The sequence below is a fragment of the Gambusia affinis genome, linkage group LG09, assembly GCF_019740435.1.
Source record: "Gambusia affinis linkage group LG09, SWU_Gaff_1.0, whole genome shotgun sequence".
In the NCBI taxonomy this organism is placed as follows: Eukaryota; Metazoa; Chordata; class Actinopteri; order Cyprinodontiformes; family Poeciliidae; genus Gambusia; species Gambusia affinis.
In genome coordinates this window covers 29566658-29590732 of record NC_057876.1, presented here as the reverse complement: position 1 = coordinate 29590732, position 24075 = coordinate 29566658, and the positions used below count along the sequence as shown (strand labels likewise).

The 24075-nt window shown below is 41.0% G+C and overlaps 1 protein-coding gene across 1 annotated transcript in view; it reads right to left on the bottom strand.

Annotated features, from left to right (window-relative positions):
- The window catches only part of slit3 (slit homolog 3 (Drosophila)), a 178945-nt gene that overhangs the window by 35109 nt on the left and 119761 nt on the right, over positions 1-24075 (bottom strand). Inside the window, exons 7-17 of the mRNA XM_044127829.1 lie at positions 17017-17088; positions 15515-15678; positions 13556-13700; positions 9537-9608; positions 9064-9135; positions 8887-8958; positions 8187-8330; positions 7145-7308; positions 4744-4894; positions 3461-3535; positions 764-907 (exon numbers count right to left, since the gene is read on the bottom strand). Of these exons, the coding sequence (XP_043983764.1) occupies positions 764-907; positions 3461-3535; positions 4744-4894; positions 7145-7308; positions 8187-8330; positions 8887-8958; positions 9064-9135; positions 9537-9608; positions 13556-13700; positions 15515-15678; positions 17017-17088 (1275 nt within the window). The remainder of the gene's footprint in view (positions 1-763; positions 908-3460; positions 3536-4743; positions 4895-7144; positions 7309-8186; positions 8331-8886; positions 8959-9063; positions 9136-9536; positions 9609-13555; positions 13701-15514; positions 15679-17016; positions 17089-24075) is intronic.

Genomic DNA, 24075 nt, shown 5'->3' with positions numbered 1-24075 from the left:
ATAGGAATGTGAATTTTTTTAATAACTGAAAATTGCAACCATGTAAAAAAATTACACCGAATTTTTTTTTACTGCAAAAATAATGACATTGAATTTTTTTTTAGGTTAAAAATATATTCTGAATTTATTTTAATACTGAAAAAGTAAGCACTAATATACAACATTCAAATTTCAGAGGTATTTTTTATTCAAATTCTGATGGCACATATTTACTTCCATACAGATCCCACTGCCAGCTGAAGGCACCGCAGCCTTGTCTGCTGCAATGCATTATGGGCCTTGTAGTTTTGTCCTGCAGAATAAAAACTGGCAGAAACACAAGAGATGAATAACCAGAACCAGACGGAGAAATCAGCCAGTAAATGAAACGGTTGAGACGCAAAGAGTCAATATGAAGAAGTGATGTTCTGGTTCCAGAACCAGAGATGAAAAATCAATGGATTTGCCATCTCTGGTTCTGTTCTAGTTCTGGTTCTGCTCTCTTCCTGCAGTTGCTCCGTCTCTGAAATGGGTTCTGGGTTCTTTCCATGTCAGCCGGCCCGTTTAACCCAGAAAGCACAGCCAGTTCTTCCTAATAAAAGCTAACGATTTAATCGTCGCCTGCAGGGAAAGTCCCCACTTTGAGGCAGAAAACAGATTTACTGCTCGCCCCGCCACACACACACACGCACACACACACACACACACACACGCACACACACACACACACACCCACACACACACACACAGACACACACACGGAGCGCGGCTCGGTAATACTCACAGGGTCTTGAGGCCGCTCAGGCCCCTGAACATGCGACCCTGCAGCGCGGTTAGCTTGTTCCCGGTGAGCAGCAGCTCCAGCACGCCGGCCGCGCCGTCGAAGGCGCCCTCTCTCAGATCTCTCAGCTTGTTGTTGCTCAGGTTTCTGCGGGAAGAACCGGAAGCATCAGCAAGTGTTTCAGCAGATCCAGTTGTAAAGGACCAGATAAGATCCCACCCTGCCAAACATGGATTCTGCCTCTGATTGCGGCAATTAGTCACGTCCCTCCAGGTCATTAACGTCTCTCATTGTAATATCCTTTTCTTTCACGAGATAACACAGAAAACCTGCAGACATAAAACACTCCAGACGAAAACAGAACGACTGGAGGGAGGAGGGAGAATGCCGTGATAAGCATCAGCGGCCGGCCACAGGCGTTAGCCGATATAAATGGGAACTAGCGGCACTAGCAGTCCATCAACGAAGGTTAGCAGTCATTAGCTAACGTTAGCTAACGCCCGCTAACGTTAGCTAGCAGACGTTAGCTAATGTGTATCGTTAGCTAGCGACGTCTGTGACGTCCTATGAAAGCCATCAGTGGCGGCCATGACAGGTTGCTGTGAGCAGCTTTCAAGGTAGGAAAAGAGTAAAAAATGACGGCAGACAGATATGGAGTCAGATGTATTAAAGCAAACCAAACAGGAAGGAGGCAGAGGAAGAGAGGAAGGAAGGAAAATGGAAATGAGAGCAAACCAATCTATATTGTCAGTGATGCTGCTGGATGGTTAGCAATTTCCTCTCCAATAAATCAAACACTCGACTCTGCTCCATCTTTCTCTATCTTCTTCTGACGCGCGCACACACTCACACCTCACACATACACACACACTCAGTCACTCTCTCTGCAGATAAGGACCTGGACTGAAGATCTATTTTGTTTTTCCATTTAATATTTGATCCATCCAACCTTTATTTGAGTTTTTCTGCGTCTCCCCCAACCAGCAGCTCTTTCTCTTCTCATGCTCATTATTATGTTTTTATTATCTTATGCATTTTATCATGTTTTCCATTTTATAGGATAGTAATGCTATAAAATGTCACCTTCAGTTGTTTTAAAATGCTAGAAATATCAAATATGACCTAAAGGAAACTTCCCTTTGTAATTTAAGGTCTTCAAATTTGGCCACTGTCTCTTTAAAAACTCCTGCTCTTTCTGAAGCTCCGCCCCCAGGAAGTTGTCCCGTCATGACTCTTCTGTTAACTCATTAACGTTTTTACCAGGGTTGCTCTGAGCAGCAGCTCCTTTAACGAGTTCAGCAGTTCCAACATCTGTTTGCTAATTGCTGCTAGCTAGTCTGGAGGAGCTGAGCGGGGGAGGAGCTACGCCTCGAAGGTGGGGCTAGTTCCACCCAGGTGCTTTGCAGCTGAATGGTTGCCATGGAGACTGAAGGATTTCTCAAACATTAAAGCTTCAAGGCAAACTTCCAGGTTTGTTTCTGATGAAAGAAAAACTTTAGAACATGATGTAAACATAATACCGGCCCTTAAAGAAGGTTTTCTCATTACATTTCTTTTCCTTGGTCGTGTTGGTGTCACACGGTTCATTCACCAGCTGACCTGGCGCCACAGGACAGCGGCTCTGCCCACATGGCGTGAAACGCCAAAAAATTTTTCTGTCTTATCAGCATGAAGGGAATGAAATCATAGCGAGTCGCCCTGAAGGTTGGGAAGTTAATCCAGAACCCGACGTTAATCCAGAACCCGACGTTAATCCAGAACCTGACGTTAATCCAGAACGACGTTATACCCGAACCCGACGTTAAACCAGAACCCGATGTTAAACCAGAACCCGATGTTAAACCAGAACCCGATGTTATACCCGAACCCGCCGTTAAACCAGAACCCGATGTTAATCCAGAACCCGACGTTAATCCAGAACCCGACGTTAATCCAGAACGATGTTATACCCGAACCCGACGTTAAACCAGAACCCGACGTTAATCCAGAACCCGATGTTAAACCAGAACCCGACGTTAATCCAGAACCCGACGTTAATCCAGAACGACGTTATACCCGCACCCGACGTTAATCCAGAACGACGTTATACCCGCACCCGACGTTAATCCAGAACGACGTTATACCCGCACCCGACGTTAATCCAGAACGACGTTATACCCGCACCCGACGTTAATCCAGAACCCGATGTTAAACCAGAACCGGTTTTTGAAATTTGTTTCATTTTGTTCTCTCTGCTGGCTGATGACTCATCTTATTTGTTGAATAACAAGGAACAATATGAAAGCTTAATTATGGTGTTTTTGGTTTTATTGCCTGAATGTTCTCATTAGTTTATTTGATGATCAGCAGATAAAAATAATCTTCTGCCTGATGACGTTAATGCGGTTGTGGGCCGAGCCTAGTTGCCATGGCGCCAGGCGCTGTATGAATATTAGTTCCTGAAAACGTTCAAACTGTTTAGATTTGTAGCTCACAGATATTTATTTGGATGAATTCATCTTTGGTTAACCATGAAGCAAACAGATTCACAGGTCTGAACATTTCTAGGCATAATAATCTGAAAAGTGTGGTGTGCATTTGTATTCATCTCCCTTTAACCTGCTTTAAACGCCTCATCCTAGTGAAGCTGTTGACCTGCCTCATAAAACAAGTGAAAATACAAACAGTTTAGATGAGAAGTGTGTTTGGAAATGAACGTACATTTTCTTGAGGTTGGGCAGCTTCCTGAACGTCCCAGCAGCTTCCAGGATGGAGATTTCATTGTCGTTTAGCCGCCTGCGGAGAACAGGGCAGAAATAAATGAAGTTAGATTCATTTATTTTCTGTTTCACAAGCAGCGAGGAAACACAGAGCTCTGAACTATGATGCAGCGGAAAACAAAGAACGATGAAGAAATAAAAGAGAGGAGGAGGAAGAGCGATGAATCGTTTCTATGTAGTCATCAATAGCCGCATCGCCCTGAGCCCAGAGAAAACAGCTGGGCAGATAGCAAGCCAAGCATCTGCTTTATTGAGGTCATTTGTACTAAAAAGGTGCTAAGAGGATGTAGTGTGTGTGTGTGTGTGTGTGTGTGTGTGTGTGAACTGCAGGATGAAAGTGAAAGCTCAGCTCCAGGGAATTCTTTCTAATGAGATGTGTGGCATTAAAACACAGAGCGACCTGGATGAAGTAAACCCAGAATGATTTATAAAACCCTGAAGAGGTTTGGTGGAAATGATGCGCCGTTTCCTGCTGCGGCTCATCGAAATGCTTCACATTTTCTGATTAGTTCATAGTCCGACCTGCAGTCCGACCTGCAGCTGAAGAGGAATTCTCGAATTCTCTGACGAAGACACGCCTCTTCCTGTTTAGAGGACACGCGTCTTCCTGTTTAGAGGACACGCCTCTTCCTGTTTGGAGGACACGCCTCTTCCTGTTTGGAGGACACGCCTCTTCCTGTTTGGAGGACACGGCTCTTCCTGTTTAGAGGACACGCCTCTTCCTGTTTAGAGGACACGCCTCTTCCTGTTTGGAGGACACGCGTCTTCCTGTTTAGAGGACACGCCTCTTCCTGTTTGGAGGACACGCCTCTTCCAGTCCGTTGTTCTATAAAGTCCAGTTCAGTAATGAGGTGTTAACGCTAATCGACCTCTGACCTCCGGTCCTCCAAACCTCCGTCTGGGTTCAGTCTGAAGTGAACGCCAAGCGGACCAGACCGCTCCAAAAGCAGGAAGTGGACTACAGCGCAGGGCATTCTGGATAAATACAACCAAAGCGAATGTGCTCGCCTAACTGTTTATGTTCTTTACGGGGAGATCTATTCCTCCAGACTTAAGGGCATTATTAACATGAATTATCAGTTTCTGTCAGTAGAAGAATATTCTACTGTTCTAATGTCGGACACCATCAGACTCAGTATTGTCAGACGTCAGGATGAAAGCGATGCTAACATGCACGTGCGTCAGCCTGCATGCTGTCAATTGCAGGCGTTTTTGGTTTCTTACAGGTCGGTGGTGTGTTCAGGGATGTGCGGAGGAATCCGGGTCAGTTTGAGGTTGGAGCAGTCCACCACGGTGCCTTCACAGCGACATCTCTCCGGACACACCAGATCCTGGAAACACTCCCCACTCAGCCGGTTGCGGTAGTCCTCCTGACCTGCAGGGGGCGAGACACAGTGGAGGACACAGAAACAGAGAGAAGGAAGAGGGGAGGGAGATTAAAACCAGCAAGAAGACAGAGAAAAATAAAAACACCAAACTGAGGAGAGAGCTGTGGATGAAAAATGTTGATACAAAACATTCAGAAACTTTAAAAAATAATTCATCTTTTAGGGAGAAACATGAAAATCCAGCAGACACACGACCTTTAACCCCGGAGGAGCTCACCTCTGTTATTAAACAAGTCTGATTCAATGAGGAACATGTATGAGAGCAGCACAACCAGCACTAACAGGAAGTGGTGCTGTGCTAACAGGAAGTGAAGGAGCAGAAAACAGAAAGCAGGAGTCAAACTGAAAACTGGAAGGAAAATGCAAATAAATATATTTTAAAATTTTTAAGGGGAAAAAAACATGTTAAAATGAAAATCTCCACCTGCAACCAGCTCTGGGAAGTTTTTCCATCAGTTGGCACTGAAATTTGGAATATCTGACGTCAGATTATGCTTGTGCAACAAAGATAAAGCAGAACGTTCTCACGGCGTCAGAGGAGTCAGAACCGAACCCCTACAGGCTCCGAGGCGTGTGATTGGCCGAGAGAGGCATGTGGGCGTGTGCCGCGCGGTCCCTGGCGCTTGACGGAACCATGTGATGTCACAGTAGGCGGGGCCACATGGTTAGATCAAGCACAAGAGACAGCTGCAGAACCAATCAGAATGAAGGTCCACACAGGAGGAAGGCGGGACGACAGAGAGCTGCACCAGTCAGTCAGGGGCAGAGAGAGGTCAGGGGTCAAGAGGAGGAGGCAGCGGGGAGAGGGGAGCACAAGGAGAGGCGATAGACAGGAAGAGCTGAAGCAGAAGCCGCCGCCTCCAACAGGGCGTGGCAGGGGGCGGAGCTACAGACGGTGCTTAGCAAGAACCGAGGCATTCAGGAATTTAAAACCTGGGAACAACAAGGGGAACGTGACGGGGAACAAGACATGAGTCAGAAACAGATCTGAAACAGCGCCGCCCTGCTGGCAGGAGAACATGCAGCAGCTCTGTAAGAGGCTGGAGGCGGAGTTAACGGCAGAAATGATTTAATGTCAGAAAGTCTTCACACCCCCAGACTTCCTGTCAGACTTCCTGTCAATGCAACACATGGATCACAGTGTAATAAATGAAAAACAATAAAGAAGAAAAGCAGGTTATTTAGTGTTAAAATAGATTTTTTCCCATCTGTCATTTCCAGCTCAGGCAGACTGGATGGAGAACATCAGCTTTTCATAAACTCTTGGGCGTGCTGCGGTGGCGTAGGGGACAGCGTGATCCACATTTGGAGGCCTTGAGCCCTCAATGTGGCCGCGGGTTCGATTCCTGGACCCGACGACATTTGCTGCATGTCTTCTCCCCTTTCCTGTCAGCCTATTGTCATATAAGGGACACTAGAGCCACAAAAGACCCCCTGGAGGGGGAAAAAAAAAAGCTTTTCATAGACTCTCATTTAGTTTCAGGTCTGGACTTTGACTAGGCCGTTCTAACACCTAAATCTGCTTTGATCTAATCCAAACTTCTGTAGCGTTTACCCTCCAGAGTCCAGCTAACTAAACACAACCTTTAGATCAGTTTCTCAGCCTTTTATGGGACAATAAAATAGATTTCTTCTTATTGTTAGCTGTGGTCCCAACAGACTGATGGCACTTATTATTATTATTATTATTATATATTATTTTACCTTTCATCTGAAAACAAGGACTGTTTCTTCTTGCCATATCTGTGTTAATTATTGCTCAAAAGGTCTTGCCATACCAGTTTATTCCTCTGTCTCTAGTTTCTTAGATTGTTCTTGCATTTAGTTCGACTCCCGGACCCGATGAGATTTGCCGCATGTCTTCCCCCCTCTCCTGTCAGCCTGATTTCATATAAGAGACACTAGAGCCACAAAAGACCCCCTGGAGGGGAACCACCCCCCAAAAAAACATACTTTCAAATGCATCAATATTTATAAATGCTTTCTTTGAATAAAAAGAAGAGAAAACAGTCAAACTAAAAATCAGATTATAAGAATAATTTTCTAATTCTTTTTAAACATCATTATTAAAAACAACGATGAGTGAAGCTTCTTATCATGATAAGAAGTGCTGAACAATAAAAGATAAATGATAGATGTCTGGACCTAGAAGAAACCCAAATGGAACATGTCTGTGTCTGGAAGGATCCAGAGGTAGGATGACCTCTGACCCCTGAAGAGCCAAGTGTGGCGCTCACCTGTGCACCTGAACTTCTTGCCTTTGACCTGGCTGATGCGTTTGTTGGCCAGCCGGCGCGGGTGGCTGCAGCGCGCGCCGCTGGTCTCGATGGGATTGTCGAACAGGAAGTCGGCCAACCACTTCAGGTGACAGTCGCACATGAAGGGATTCTGGGCCAGGTGGCTGGAGGCGCAGGACGACAACAACAACAATCATCATCATAATAATAATAATACTGCTGATTGTCTGAACATTACTGTAAATGTATTCCAAATATGGATTCAAACATAAACCTTAAGCCCTCTTGCGGGATGTTTTACACATTTCCCATCGTTTACTTTAATTTCAGAATGACACCATTGTTCAAGATGGCTGCTGTTTTGGAGTCCTTTTAGCCAATTATTGCCATTAAAATGTTCCCCATTTTCATAACCCAAATAAACTTTATGTCACATCATATATTTTCCAGTTTGGTCATAATATTCATAAAACGTTAAAGAGATCAAATGAAGCAGAATCAGAAACTGAGGACTTTACTGCAAATCTCAGATCAATCAACTGGAAGAAGATAAGACACAATCATCTTAATGGTTAGCATTAGCTTCTGGTAATGTTTTTATGTTTAGTGGTAGCTTTAGTAAAGCTAAGATTCTTGACTGGCAAATTGGCTCTTAGTGAAGCTAATGTTGTGGTTAGCTGTGGCCACCACTGGTAAAAACTGCAGCCAGTTTTAGTGCAAACATCTATTCTCCATTACAACCACGGCGGCCATTTCGTAAAATGTCCACCAGATCAACAAAATATGTATGATTTCTATGGTTCAAAATATGTAAGCTATGACTTGACACCAAACACATTCAATTAATTGACCGTTTCAGTGCAAAAATTACCTTTCCATGACAAGGTGGCCATCTTGAAAAATTAAAATATCAGTAAGTACGATTTCTAAAGGTCCAATAAAGTATGATTCAACACCAAAAGTATTTATCTGTGATAAATATTGGGACCTTATGTTGAAAAATACATAACTTTGACGACTATGGCAGCCATCTTGAACTTACAGAGTCTTGATGGAGCGCAGCGGGGCGAAGAGGCCTTTACTGATGCTCTGCAGCTTGTTGTCATACAGAGACAGGAGGTTCAGGTTCTGCAGGTCCTGGAAGGCATTCACTCTCAGACAGTTGATCTTGTTGGCGTTCAGTAATCTGAAACACAAACAGTCAAGAAAAGAAGCAGAACATTATGACCACTGAAGGTCTGCTGTGGAATCCAATATGGTGACAGCAGGTCCAGGAAGCTGTGAGGAGAGGATCAGTTTGTTTTTAAAAAGTTGAATGTACTAAATGATGCAGCGTAGAAACATGAGGCTTGCATTGTTTTCTTCTCTTTATGTAGCTTTATTTAGCATCATATTCTCTTGTATTTATTTAGCTAGATAACTAAGTATTTAGCTTAACATACTACATAGGCTTGAAACTGACATTTAAGAATGAATGATTAACATGGTGAAAACATGACTTTTGAAAATAAAACATCATCTTTTTCTACTCATGCCAGGTTAAATAACTCAAATTACTGCTGTTGATTTTTAACTCTGTAATTTAAAATCAAAACAAGCCGAGTATTTGCTTGCTTGACTCGATCTCTGTTTTCTTATGTCCTGACTTTTCATTTACATTTCCACCTTGCATCGATCTCCTTCTCTATTCCGGTGTTGTGCAGCTAACGTGATGAAAATATTTCAGTTTCCTGAAGACTCACAGTAGTTGCAGAGAAGAAAGTCCATCAAATATTCCTTTTGGTAGCTCAGCAATCTTGTTGCCATACAGAACGCTGTGAGGGACAAACAAAGACTCAAACTCAGCACCATGTGAAACTCTTTTATTCAGTGACTTCCTTTTCTCTTGTCCTGCGCGTTAGAACGCGTGACGAACTTACAGTGAAGTGAGCGACCGCAGTCCGCTGAAGGCGTCCGCAGCCACGTCGGAGATCTGGTTCTTGCTCAGGTCTCTGTGGACCGAATGAGAGTAAAGAAAGAATCACTAAAGGGATTCAACTTGCCAGACAAACGATCAGAAACATGAAAAACGATGAATCGAGGAAAAACAGAGAGCGACAAAAGGAGGAAGAGAGTTTTGAAATCTGAAGAGACAGAACTGAGAAAACAGGTAGAAAAAGGAAAATTAACTGATCCACATGGATCATTATTGTGTGTGTGTGTGTGTGTGTGTGTGTGTGTGTCTGTCTGTCTATGTGGTTTAAGGTGCCTTTTGATTTGAATACATACTTACATTACCGGGACCAAGGTGTAATACAAGGACAATGCCAATGTTCGTATAATTCATGGAGTATATTTGAAATTTTCGGTATCTTAACAAAACTTTGTCTTGTGTGTGTGTGTGTTTACTCACAATCTCTTCAGCTTCTTGTAGGCTGTAAATGCTCCTGGTGGGACGCTTTTGATCAGGTTTTGCTCCAAACGGCTTCAGGAAGGAAAAAAAAACATCAGTCAGAAAATCCCTGGTCAACTTTAAAGGCTGAACTTTCATCACATAAAAATAGTAAAACAAAGACAAAAATTTGTTTCAGTATCATTGCAAGCAAGGAATATGTTTAAAAAATTGACATTTGAAAAAAAAAGCATTTCAAAAATGAAAATTTGAAAATTTTCTCAATAAAAACATTTTAAAGTTGAACCAACACTAATGCAGCTGTCTATTTCTTTATTTTTCTATCAGAACTTTTTTATGTATTTAAATTATTTTAGATGTTTTTTTTAGATTTCTTATTTTTATTTTATTTTGTTAAACAAAGTTTTGCATTTCTAATATTTTCAAGCTGCACTTAACAGATTGTGTTCCACACATTAGAAACACTTGCTCCTGCTCCACACTGACCAATAGAAATGCATCTTCGACTTGCTTTTCAGAGGAAGGATGAGGCCTCCGAAAAGAGAGGAACATAAACTGTAAAATGAGATTTGAAAAAAAAAAATCTGAAAAGCAAAAAAAAAAAAAAAAAAAATCTGAGAAATAAAAATTCAGAATAATAAAATCTGAAAAGCAGCATTTTTAGAAAACTAAATCCATAAAACAAAATTTTGAAAAGATAAAATCTGAAAAATAACAAACTCCAAATGTAGGTTTAACTCTTTAAAATGCACCGTAAGTTAATATCAAAATGTTTATTTTTGATTTATTTATTGAGAAATAAAAGTTTTGTTTTTGAAATTAATCTTTTTCAAGTTTTTCTTGATTTTTTGCTTGCAAAAATATTATATCAAATCATCCATTTAGCACAAATTGAACATAGCAACAGTCTTTTCCACTGTCCGATCAGATCGGTTTGAAGCAGAAATCAACCGAGAGAAGCAGCTTTCATCGCTGCTGTTAGCACATGTAGCTGTTGAAGTGGCAGATTTACAGGAGTACCAGAAACACATCAAGACAAAGGTTCCCAGTTGGGATTTTTGTATGAAAAATAAATTTAGTTAGTTGCATTATTTTAAGTTGGTGAAACTGGGAATGGCAGAACACTGAGGGTTCACCTGGTCTTCATAGCAACCATTAGAATCTGCTTTTCCTACCATCACAAAGATAAGTTCTCCTGGGACTTTAACTAGACCAGGGAGCTTAGAACAGAGCTCTGAGTCAGGAAAGCGGCACAAATAAACAACAATGGCAAACGCTGCATTGGTTCTGTTCTAGAATTATTATTAGAAAAGTTTTTTGACTTTATCAGTTTTAGCTGAAGACAAACTAAAACATCAGCTCAGACAGGTTTTCAACATTTAGTTGAAGAATTAGCTCTAAACATAAATTTCTACATTTTTAATTTCAATAAATCTCTGAATGTCATCAAAGAGGAACCAGCTTCACTGCCATCATGAACCAAAAAAATCATCAGATTTACTCCAGAACATCAAAAGATGAGGATTAAAAGATGTGAAGATGGAGGAAGAGGAAGAGAGGAGAAGGAAGAAGAGGAGGAGAGGATGGAGGGAAAAAAGGACAGCAAAGGAGAAATTAGAGGAGAGAAAGTGAAGGATGTGGTGAGGTCCCAAGGCCGGCCAGAGGGTCGGCTGTCAGGATGATGAATGGAAACTAATCCAGCCCTTCTCCTCCCCTTCTTCTCTTCTCTTCACATCCTTCTCAATCCCTCCTTTTTTCCCTTTATCCATCCATCCATATCTGCCTCCTTTCTATCAATAATGAAGATAAATCTGAAACTCTGATCCAATTAGAATGAAAACCAAAACATCTTCCTGGTTCTGGTTCTGACCGCATTCATCTGCAATCAGTAAACCTGATTTCCATCCAGACTTGGAGGAAACCAGGACACTTTGGTTCTGACAGAACCAATCAGAACCAAGCCGACCAGAGGAGCCGACTCCTGGCTGAAGGAGAGGCTGAAATGTCTTCATGGTTTAAAGCATATCAACCTCAGAACCTCAGTACAGGTGAAACAAGAAGTAGGTCACACCTTGATGAAAACAGAAGCTGACGGAAGCAAACAACGGCGACGAATTCAGAGGATGAACACAGACATCATTGAAGAACTGCCGATATGTCAAACTGTTAAACTCTGCTTCTGTCTATGGCAACATCATTCATCAAAACCGCTTGAAACAAGAGAGGATGGCCCTGTGAAATGCCACCACTGGAAAATGCTGCAAAACACTGCAAACAACCCAGAGGGCAGAGTTCTGTGAAAAGCCACAATACGCAGCAAAATGTTGCAAACACTGCAAAACAGTAAATTGTAGCAAAACACCATGAAGTGCTGCAAAATGTCGAAAAACGGAGTAAAATGCCACAAAAAGAAAAGTTATTCTTTTAACATAGAATACATCTAAAATGATCGTAATAAGTCAAACGATGACACAAAATCATTTCCAGGCATTTATAATTAGTACCAATAGAACTAAGTTTATTTTACAAAGTAAGAGTATTTCATTTAATGAAATGTCTGCTATAACTGAGAAAATAAATTATACAGTTTGTTTTATATCAATGGTCACATTAGGAGCTGTAAAAAGAACTGTGGTAGAAATGTCCTGCAGAGTTTCTCCTTCAGTCACAGCAATCAAGCAGCTATCCTCTGCACAAACAGGCCGGGGACGCCGGTCGATACAGATATCAAATATGTCCCCTGGTGAAACGTGTGTATGTGAGTGTAACATCAGAATTTCAGGCTTTTATTGATGTGTTTGAGACATTTTTCCTCCATCGTAGTACTAGCTGTGGGCAATATAGACTTAAAATTTTCATCATGATATTTTGTGTTAATATTATGAAAACAACAAAAGTGACAATAATAACTATTTATGATTTCTTTTATAGAAAACTGTGTTACTGTGACAATAGCTGACAAATATGCACAAATCTTTATCGATATTCCACTAATATCAAACAACAAAATTTTGCACGTGAAAAAGTATGTTTATGCAACAAATCATTAAAATGTACACAATGCACCATCACCATCAACTACTTCCTGTTATCTTCTTTGTGGTTTACACCAGCAGCAACTTCTTGTTGTTGTTAATGTGACTCATGAAAAAAGTGTTTCTGTTGCAGTTTTGTAAAATAAACCAATTTTGATACACCCAAAATAACCACCTCATCCTAGTGCCAAAACTTTATCAAAAATATTTCAAAATCTTTCACATAACGTAACTTGGCTTTGTTTTTGGAAAAAAACACAACAAAACAAAAATGTTAGCCTCTGAAAAACTCAAGATGGCCACCATGGTCATCAAGGAAAATGTTTTTTGCACTAAACATGTCAATATTTATTACTGATAAATACTTTGGATGTCAAGTCATTTATAACTGGAACCATAGAAATCATCCTTATTGACAATGTTTATGCTTTTTGAAGATGGCCACCATGGTCATCATGGAAACAAAATTTTTACTCTCAAATTGTTGTCAAATTGTTGCTTCCTTTTTTCATAACCATGTTTTCTTAATCTTGTGTTTCTTTTTTCTGGTAGACGTTTTACAAAAATGGCCACCATGGTTGTAATGGAAAATATGTCTTAACTAAAATCAGTAGTAGTTATTGCCAGTGGTGTACGGTGGCCCTGAGGTGTAAACCACTTCAGCAAATTCAAAAATACAATATTATCGAAGCACAATTACAAATTACAAAAACGCTACATTAACCAAATGGAAAGGGTATGTCCCAGTTGGAGACCTGAGAAATCGCTAATTGGACAATAGGCATGAATACGTATGCAACATAATCTTTCAATCTTTCAATTGATAAGAAGTTATCAAGCGATAAGTTCCAGTTCAAAAGAACTGTTGTAACGCTAAACTACTAAACACGTAAATAAATTAGCAGAAGCTAACACTAACCCAATAAACCAGAGTGAAAACCTGATCAGCTGCAGGGAAAGTAAAGTGAACCCAGGAGAGCTTACATTTCCACAATGCCCTCTGGGAGGTTGGCTGGGATCTCTGTCAGACCTTTCCGCCGGCAGTCCACGATGTTGTTGTTGCAGCTGCAGCTGGGGGGGCAGACTGCGACCTGAGGTGCACATGCCCTTGGCTCCATCTGCGCTGGACCTGCAATCAGTAACGGACAGCCAGTTTCTGCTTTTGTTCCTCATATTTTCAGAACAGGTATTTGGCGCTCAAAGCCAGAAACAAAAAGACTCTTCTGCAGACTGGAGCTGCGTTTCTACTTCCTGCTGCAGCTGAAGTTTTATCCATAATTCCTCATATTACAGGATATTTCTTACTATTGGGTTTGTCTCCTCAGAATGAACTTTAATCTCTGGTGGTGGCTGCTGTGTTGTTTTTGAGGCATAAAAACCTTTTGGGAAAACACCCAATCTCTTTGATATGAAAAAGGAAGAAACTGAATCTTAATGCTGCTTATTATTTTGCCAAAATATGCACATAAAATATGAGTGGTTATGAGCAAGAAGAGAGCAGAGACACAGGAAGCAGCTGAGATGGAAACAGAATAAAAGGAAGAGGCGATAAATGCTGAGGAGCTGTGAAGAGTCCTGCATGACATGAAGAAGACAAGGAGGAATGACAAGATTTTAAATCAATACTTCTCAACATTCATGTTTTTATTCGTTTCAATTATTAAGCAGTCCTCCAGTCACTAGGTGGCAGCAGAGCTAAAACTAATCAACAGCAACAAACTGATTCAGGCACACCAGGATTCAGTGCTGATGGAGAGGTGGAGAAGTTAGTTATGGTGAAATAAAAAATGGCAGAGGCTTTCTGGTTTAAAGTCAACACATTGACTGGTGCAGGCATTAGCAGCCTGTTAGCCATCAGTTAGCCGTATGTTAGCCATCAGGTAGCCGTATGTTAGCCATCAGGTAGTCATTTGTTAGGCATCAGTTAGCTGTCTGTTAGCTGTCTGTTAGCCACGCTCATGCATATCCATATTTTTGTAACTCGCCGCAGATCGTATGCCACTGTTCACTCAAAATGGAGGCTCTGGAAGGTTTATTTATGAAGACAAATACTGGTCAATGCAGGTGTCATGTATAAAAACTGCACTGCTAGCTCGGCTCACAGGCGCACTACACTAACTTTTAAAAACCCAATGATAACACAGCTGTTTCATCTCCTCTGATGAACTAAAATAGAAGCATTACTGTTGCAAGTTTTGCACTGCAATATTAAAAAGCTGTATACTTATTTTCCATCATGTCTCCCATTCAATTGCCTGGTCATCAAAACTGATGACCAGAATGGAAAATAAAATGAGCTACTGTTCATTTTATTGTTTTAAGTCCAAACTCAGTTTGTAATGCTTAATGTAAACTTCTCAGTCTGTGTGATTCTTAAAATAGAAGTTTTTAGACTAAAGATAGACAAAATTTAAATTTTATTATCAAATATGCGAAATGTTTCATTCAGAAACAAAATAACTAAAATCTCTAGAAGAATCCCTCAAACTGATTACTAATAAAAGGAGGATCATGTTTCTTTTTTAATTACAAAAACATTTTCCTGAAACCTTTGACTGATGATTTATTTAGTAATTTATTTTACACTTTGTCTGTCTGTTTTTCTTCTTTCTTATTCCTAGACTCATTTATTTTGTATGATTATAGATCTTTGCGTTGAATGACGTGTTCTTTAATTCAAACCTTTTCTACATTATATTGGAGCAGAGGAGCCAGATGCTTCCACTCTCTCTCACTTTCAGCAGGTGGTATTTTTTTACACAGACATTTGTATTTTTTGTGCTGTGGCCATAATTTCTGTAACTGTTTCTGAACATGGTTTGTTGGTTTCCCCTCCATGCCTCCATAATTCCTCTTTAACTGAGGAGAATCTCATCTGGAAGCTTCATTACAAACGGTTTGTTTAAACAAAAACTAAAGAATTAAATGTTTTTGCCGACTCACCGGTGCAGATGAAGTCCTTTTTCTGGACGTCAGGGACGTTGAGGCCCCTCATGTGAGCCGGGGACATGCACTGCGTGAAGGGGGCCAAGCCCCGCCGGGCCCTCAGCCAATCAGAGAGCCAGGCCAGGTGGCAGTCGCAGTGGAGGTTGTTGGAGTGCAAACGGCTGCAAAGAAGATGAGGAAGAGGAGAGAGACCGTTAATCTGGACTGGACTAGTAATCTCAATCTGGAGAAATGGAAAAACTGGGAATGAAAACAGGAAATGATGTGGAAGAATATCAGTTTTATCTGGTTTTTAACCAAATTTTACTTTGATTTATGCACAAAAAATTGAGGAAAATATGAAGAATTTCTTTGCTTTATAATTGAACACTGAGCAGCTGTGTGAAATGTTATCTGAACCAGAAAACAGCTGAGATTTTAAAAAGATTTATTTTACTCCAAAAGCTCACACTAAGAATTCATGAACTCTAATCATGATGATGATAAATATCGCTCCAGACGTAGTGAGAAAACAAGTTACAGAAATGTTCCAAACTGTAAGTAATGTAAAATACACAGGGCTACAAGTATTCATAAAATTAATGCGCTGCTGCAGAAAGCATCAGGTGCAGCACAGAGACGAAGAGCAGCAGCAGGGGGAAGAGGAGGAGAAGGAAGAGCAGAATGTGTTGTCAGCGTTTTGTGAGCCTACCGCTCTCAGCCTGCCTTTGTAATAAAGCCGAGGACAAATCTTGTTAAAGAGCAAGACGCTCACATTGAAGCTAGCAGCGGGCGGCAGATTTAATACCGTGCCCCATTATAAATCCAGGTTATAGTCACTGCCCCGCCTGGAGATAGCCACGTCCCAGCCCACCCCCCTGCCGAGCCCTAATTACTGACAAGGAGGATTAAAACGACGAAGAACGGATCAGCTTCTGACTGCAGGACGCTTTAATGAGTCAGGATGCAGGCTGTCGCAGGTCACACACACAGTTACAGTCACACACACGTGTTTGCGTGGCTATTTTTGTGGGGACTTTTCATTGACTTCCATTTAATTCTACAGCCTAACCCTTATCCTAACTCTAACCAAAACTCAATTCAGACCTTAGTCCTAAATCTGACCTCTGACCCAAAAACAGTATTTCCCCTTGTGGGACAGAGGCTTCGCAGTGGGTCCCCACAATGTGGTATATGTCAGGACAATGATCCCCACAAGGTATTAGAAACAGACATGTGCGCACACACACACACACACACGCCCACACACACACACTGCTGTTTTTTCTTCAAAGAGAAATTCAGGCAAAACTGATAAATGAAACATGGTTTAGAAAAAAAAACATTCTGAAATAAAAATCTGAAAATGTGTTGTGCACATGTATTCAGTGTGACGCCCCAAAATAAAATACAAAACCAAGTTTCACAATCTGAAGTTATTTAGCTGTCAGGACAGTTGAATAAAACTCATTTAGAGAAAAAAAAACGTGTGTGTGTGTGTGTGTGTGTGTTGTACTCACAGCGTCCGGAGCTTGGGCATGTGGTTGAAGCTGGACAGCGGGATGAGGGTGATGTTGTTGTTGTTGAGGGTGCTGCAGGACAAAAAAGACAGGATGGTGAATAATCATTTGATTTTGATTTTTCAGATGTTTTAAACTGTCCATTTTATTTAATTTAAATCAACAGAACAGGTTTTATTTTATTCAAACTCTCGAGTTTGTTTAACTCTATCAAGTTCAGATTCTGATCCACCAATCAGTTCAGTGCAACTTCATTCAACTTTATAATTCAATTTATAAAGAAAAATAAAAACAAGAAGTTGACCAATTGTTGTAGAATAAACTGCTAAAAAGAGGCAAAAACATTAGAGACGTAAAATCAGTAAATATGTTGCATGCAATAAACAAGAATTATTTTAATTTTGAGAGCTGCCATGTTAGATTAAACCAGCATGAACAATGGAGGACAGACTGGAAACTGAAACCGCTGCTGTATGAGGCAAAATGGAAAATACAACAATAATATTTAGATTTAGATGTTTGGAGGAGTGAACATGTTTATCTCAGAAAGACTTCAGCCACAACTTCACCTCTTCAATGTAGCTTGAAGTGTTTTTTACCAGAACTCATAGAAATCTGCATGACATCTGCAAAATATTGTAGTGAGGCGAGATTCAACCCAAAGGAAGCAAGAAAAATGTTTTGAAAACCTGGCCCAATGAAGCATCCCTTAGGGACACCAAGGCTTGTCACAGGCAGAGTTAGATTTCCCAGCTTTCCAGGGTTTTCAGATGGTGGGATGAAACTGGAGTAACTGGGAGCCAGAGCTGGTGAGGAGTTGAACCCACAACCTTCTGGCTGTCAGACAAAAACATCTGAAAATCTGAAATACATTTTCCTGTTTCTCCAAAGTTAGCAGGACGTAGACAACTGAAAGATCCAGTTTCACATTTCTGCTGCAGAGTTTCTGTTTAAAAAGTTCCTGACTTTCCATCACATTTTGGTGTTTGGGTCCAAAAACATGAACATGAATTCATTTCATCTGTTTTCCTCCAGAAAGCGTCTCTGCTGTCAGCGGCCGCAGCCGGGCGCAATCTGCAGCGTCTCAGTCGTCATATCGACCTGGACAGGAATGAACAATACCGCCGTCTCTCATTACCGCATACGCAAGAGTAATGCATATGTGGAACAACACCCAGCGCTGTGTGTGCTGGAGAAACACTACCCTTATTGATTTCCTGTAGTTCTCATGCAAAGACGTGGAGAAGATAATTCCCTCTGGGATGATACTGACAGATGGGAACAAGCTGCTGGCACGCTAATGTGCTAACATGCTAACATGTCTCTTAAAATGCAAACATGAAGAAATATAGAAACTACACTAACATGTTAAATTAGTACAATTTAAATGAATCCGTTAATAAAATATAGTTTAATGTTTTTCAGTTCAGAAATGGGAACAAGAAAATTAAAAATTATTAATTGAAGAATGTCTGATTTTTCTCCAAATATTTGAGTTTTACTCATAAAAAAGAAATGTTTCAATTTAGCTAAAAAACAGAGAGAAAATAATCAACAGAAGAAAAAAACCTTTTTTGCTGTCTACAGGGTTTAATATCAAGTTTATTTCTGGATATTTCTATTTGTTTTGCTCCACCAGGTTTATAAAAACACTGGAAACATAAAACTAATTCAAAAATGAGCCTCAGACTCATTTGAAACTTTTCTAGCAGGTAAAGAACAGCAACAGCAACAACAAAAGCAACAACAACAACACTAGCAACAACAACAACACTAGCAACAACAACAAAAGCAACAACACTAGCAACAACAACAACAACAGCACTAGCAACAACAACAACAACATTAGCAACAACAACACTAGCAATAACAACAAAAGCAACAACACTAGCAACAACAACAACAACAGCACTAGCTACAACAACAACAACATTAGCAACAACAACACTAGCAATAACAACAAAAGCAACAACACTAGCAACAACAACAACAACAGCACTAGCTACAACAACAGCAACAACAACAACATTAGCAACAACAACACTAGCAACAACAACAACAAAAGCAACAACAACAACACTAGCAACAACAACAAAAGCAACAACACTAGCAACAACAACAACAACAACAACAACAGCACTAGCAACAACAACATTAGCAACAACAACACTAGCAATAACAACAAAAGCAACAACACTAGCAACAACAACAACAACAGCACTAGCTACAACAGCAACAACAACAACATTAGCAACAACAACACTAGCAACAACAACAACAGCAACAACACTAGCAACAACAACAACAACAACACTAGCTACAACAACAGCAACAACAAAAGCAGCAACAACAACACTAGCAACAACAACAAAAGCAACAACACTAGCAACAACAACAACAACAGCACTAGCAACAACAACAACAACATTAGCAACAACAACACTAGCAACAACAACAACAGCAACAACACTAGCAACAACAACAACAACACTAGCTACAACAACAGCAACAACAAAAGCAGCAACAACAACACTAGCAACAACAACACGAGCAACAACAACAAAAGCAACAACACTAGCAACAACAACAACAGCACTAGCTACAACAACAGCAACAACACTAGCAACAACAAAAGCAGCAACAACAACACTAGCAACAACAACAACAGCACTAGCTACAACAACAGAAACACCAGCAACAACAACAACATTAGCAACAACAACACTAGCAACAACAACAAAAGCAACAACAACACTAGCAACAACAACAAAAGCAACAACACTAGCTACAACAACAGCAACAACAACAACATTAGCAACAACAACACTAGCAACAACAACAACAACAACAACAACAACAGCAACAACAAAAGCAGCAACAACACTATCAACAACAGCAACAACAACACTAGCAACAACACTAGCAACAACAACAACAACACTAGCAACCACAACAAAAGCAACAACACTAGCGACAACAAACAGCAGCAACAACAACAACAACACTAGAAACAACAATGACAACAACATCAAACAGCAGCAACAACAACAACACTAAAAACAACATCAACAACACTAGCATCAACAACACTAGCAACACTAGCATCAACAACAAAAGCAACAACAACAAAAGCAACAACACTAGCAACAACAGCACTAGCAACAAGAGCAACAACTACAAGGGTGGCTCAGGTCACCTTTCTGCTTCTGACCAATTTTCAAGGATCATTAATTTCACCGGGCAGAAAACAGATTGGATCTGTTCACTTTACATGTCAGCCAAAAACAATCCAGAGAACGGCAGCGAGGGGAGGAAACGAGTCAAGCAGAAAACCAGTTCATTTACAGATTAGAACTGGTTCATTTACAGATTAGAACTGGTTCATTTACAGATTTGAACTGGTTCATTTACAGATTTGAACTGGTTCATTTAAAGATTGGAACCGGTTCATTTACAGATTAGAACCAGTTCATTTACAGATTAGAACTGGTTCATTTACAGATTAGAACCAGTTCATTTACAGATTAGAACTGGTTCATTTACATTTTGGAACTGGTTCGTTTACAGATTTGAACTGGTTCATTTACAGATTTGAACTGGTTCATTTACAGCTGGGAACTGGTTCATTTGAAAATTGGAACCGGTTCATTTACAGATTAGAACTGGTTTGTTTACAGATTTGAACTGGTTCATTTACAGCTGGGAACTGGTTCATTTGAAAATTGGAACCGGTTCATTTACAGATTGGAACCGGTTCATTTAAAGATTGGAACTGGTTCATTTACAGATTGGAACCAGTTCATTTAAAGATTAGAACTGGTTCATTTACAGATTAGAACTGGTTAATTTACAGTTTGGAACCGGTTCATTTACAGATTGGAACCGGTTCATTTATAGTTGGGGCCCAGTTCTCCCGGGGGAACGGACCGGGTTGGGCCCACAGGGTTAGCTTGGCCGTCGTGGTTCGGGCCATGTTTCCAGCCGGTCAGGATCTGCCCGTTTTTGCTTCGTCTCTTCTTCTCCCTCCTCCTCCTTCTGGCTCCATCGTCCCGCCGGCCGGCCTTGGTGAGTGGATCCAGTTTCACACATGAGCAGCGCCGCTCTGGTCAGGGCTGATTCCACACGCTATATATAATTTAATTGTGGAATAACAGTAATTTCCCTCTGTAATTTTGCTGTCAGTTATTGTGGCGTGCGGACCCCCCCGCCAGGCTGCTCCAGCCAGAGTAAACATGGGAAACAATCCGCCCGTCCAGAGCGGACCTCCAGGTTCCGGAGCTTTCTTATTTTACTCGTTTCCAGACTGGTTTGATACTTTTCTAGTTGGTTTCAGGCTGTGGGAGAACAGGTGAGCATTTCAGTGTTTTACAGAAAGTTTAGATTTCATTTGTTCATGAGAAAACTTCACAAGAGAAACTTTTAACCGTAGTGTCGTTATTATAGTTTCTTACTATAATAACGACATATAAAACTTATCTTGTATTAACGAGAAACTTTGTTATGAAAAACATAAAACGTGTCTCGTTATGAAACACTTTCTCCTTATAATGATGCAAAACTCAGTAAAACAAGAAAGTTAATCATCATAAGAAACTTATGAGTAATTTTCTCATTATTTGAGAAAGTTACTCCTTATAACAAGAAAAGAAGAAACTTTCTGATTAATTTTAACAAGATGATTTATCCATGAAGTCGTTTCTGTTGCTTTAGCAGAATGTGTTGCTCTGATTGATGAATGAAAGGCGTCTGATTGGATGACCAACCTGCTCATTAAAACTGTCTGCTGGACAGCGTGCTGCTCTGGATTGTATTTTGTGGTGTGAGAGTAAAGGGGGTGGAAACCTGCAGATTTTATTTATAAAGTAATGAGGAAATCATTTTCCTTCCTCATTATTTTAATAAAATGAAAGGAAGTCAGAGGGCGTGAATACCTTAGTGCTTCCTGTAAAACCAGTCGGATTAAACCAGTTGGATTAAACCAGTTAGATTAAACCAGTCAGATTAAACCAGTCGGATTAAACCAGTCGGATTAAACCAGTCAGATTAAACCAGTCGGATTAAACCAGTCGGATTAAACCAGTTGGATTAAACCAGTTGGATTAAACCAGTTGGATTAAACCAGTTAGATTAAACCAGTTAGATTAAACCAGTTGGATTAAACCACTCGTTAAAGTTTCTGGTTTGTCAATAATCCAGAACTAAACGGCTGATTTGTCGTTTTTTCCCCCGTTAATTCATCTAGAAGCTGCAGCGATGGAGTGGTGTGTGATCCCTGACGCGTGTGTGTGTGTGTGTGAGTGTGTGTGTGTGTGAGTGCCCATGTTTTCACGGCGACCTGCTCTTTTCATCTGCAGTCTTGAGTCAGCATGAACATGTCTGCTGGTTTCTGAAGCTGCATGCAATGCGGAGAAGTCCCTGTTGCAGCAAAACAGGCTCTGCTGTCAGTGAAGGAGGAGAGGCTGTCAGGTGTGTGTGTGTGTGTGTGTGTGTGTGTGTGTGTGGGCGTGTGACTGAGACACACAGCGATGTGATCAGATGTGTCTTTTTGTGCAGCCTCCACCCAGATGTCGGCGCCTCGCTCGTCAATCTGGTGGAATCACCAGGAAGAAACGCCGATCCCAACCAGACATTACAGGCTGATGGGAGGATTCACTCTGAAGCATTCTGGGTAATTTATGCTCCACCATCAGCGCCAGAATCTAAACACCAACAGCAGGGGAGTCTGAAGTGTGGCGCAGGGGCCATTTGTGGCCCATTAAAGTAGCTTTGTGTGGCCCCTCTCATTTTTATAAACTAAAAATAATTCTTTGACCAACCAGTTGAGAAACTGAACAACTTTTCGACCTTTTTAATTAAAATATTACATGTTGACTTGTTTCTGCTTTAGCTAGCTGTTTGCTGTAAAGTGTTGATTGCTAGCAGTGAAGACGTGAACATGCCGGTTGGTCGAACCATAAAACACAAACAGATTTGTTTGGACCCTTAGCCAAATGAGAACGTTCCTATCTGGAGCTCCGTGGGTTTTATCTAACCCTGGAAGCTGGAGTACCCAGAGAGAACCCACACATTCACAGGGAGAATGTGCTAACATCAGTTAGCATTTGAAGGGATTTGGGGGTTGCAGTTGCCATGGTTACGCATCATAACAACTCTGAAAGTAAAAAAAAAATCCTTCCAGCTGCTCAGCATCCAGAAACAGAGAGGAAAAGAATCCAAACGGCAATGGGTCAACCAGGACAGCAGCTCCAACATGCTGCCACCAGGGGGCGCCGTTCTGGAGAAACGCCACAGAGGCGTTGGCGGGATCTAAGATGTCAGCTTGTAGGCTGGCGTCACCTTTGACCCTGCAACCATTCACTCTCAGTTGACATGAAAAGCCACATGGACAGCGGACCGACTGACGGACAGCGGAGTTCTTCAGGTGGAAACCTAAAAGCTTTCAGCAGTTAAATCGTCTGAAATATAAAGTTTCCCACGAGGTTTAACGCCTCCTTCACAGCGGCTCCGTCTCAAAGCTGCACTTTGCTTTGATTGATGCCAAGTAGTGTGTGACTCTGTGTGTGTGTGTGTGTGTGTGTGTGTGTGTGTGTGTGTGTGTGTGTGTGTGTGTGTGTGTGTGTGTGTGAAGTATCTGGTTTAATATATGCTCAAGTGTTTGAACAACCAAAGTCAGGCGATTTGCTCCACTCATCTCTGTGAAAATTGACATTTGGAGAGTGTTGCCGTTGGAAACCGGCCTGGGAAAACTCAACTGTTTACAATCAGAGCAAAAAACAAGTTTTTGGGAAAAATAAATGTTACAAAAAGGTTACAACAAACAAGAGAGTTTAGATAAACTAAACAGGAACAATCCACTTACAACTCTACAGCTGTAGATCTAGAGCTACAGATCTAGAGTCAGCTTCAGTTGTTCCAGCTGGAACTAGAGAGCAGGTTGACCTCTGACCTGACCCTCCTGAGCCACATAAAGACGGTTCCACTGTCGGCCTTAGAACGTTTCTAATGGCTCAGATCAGAGAAACCTTAGAGATCACACTTTAATCCTGCTGGTAGATTATA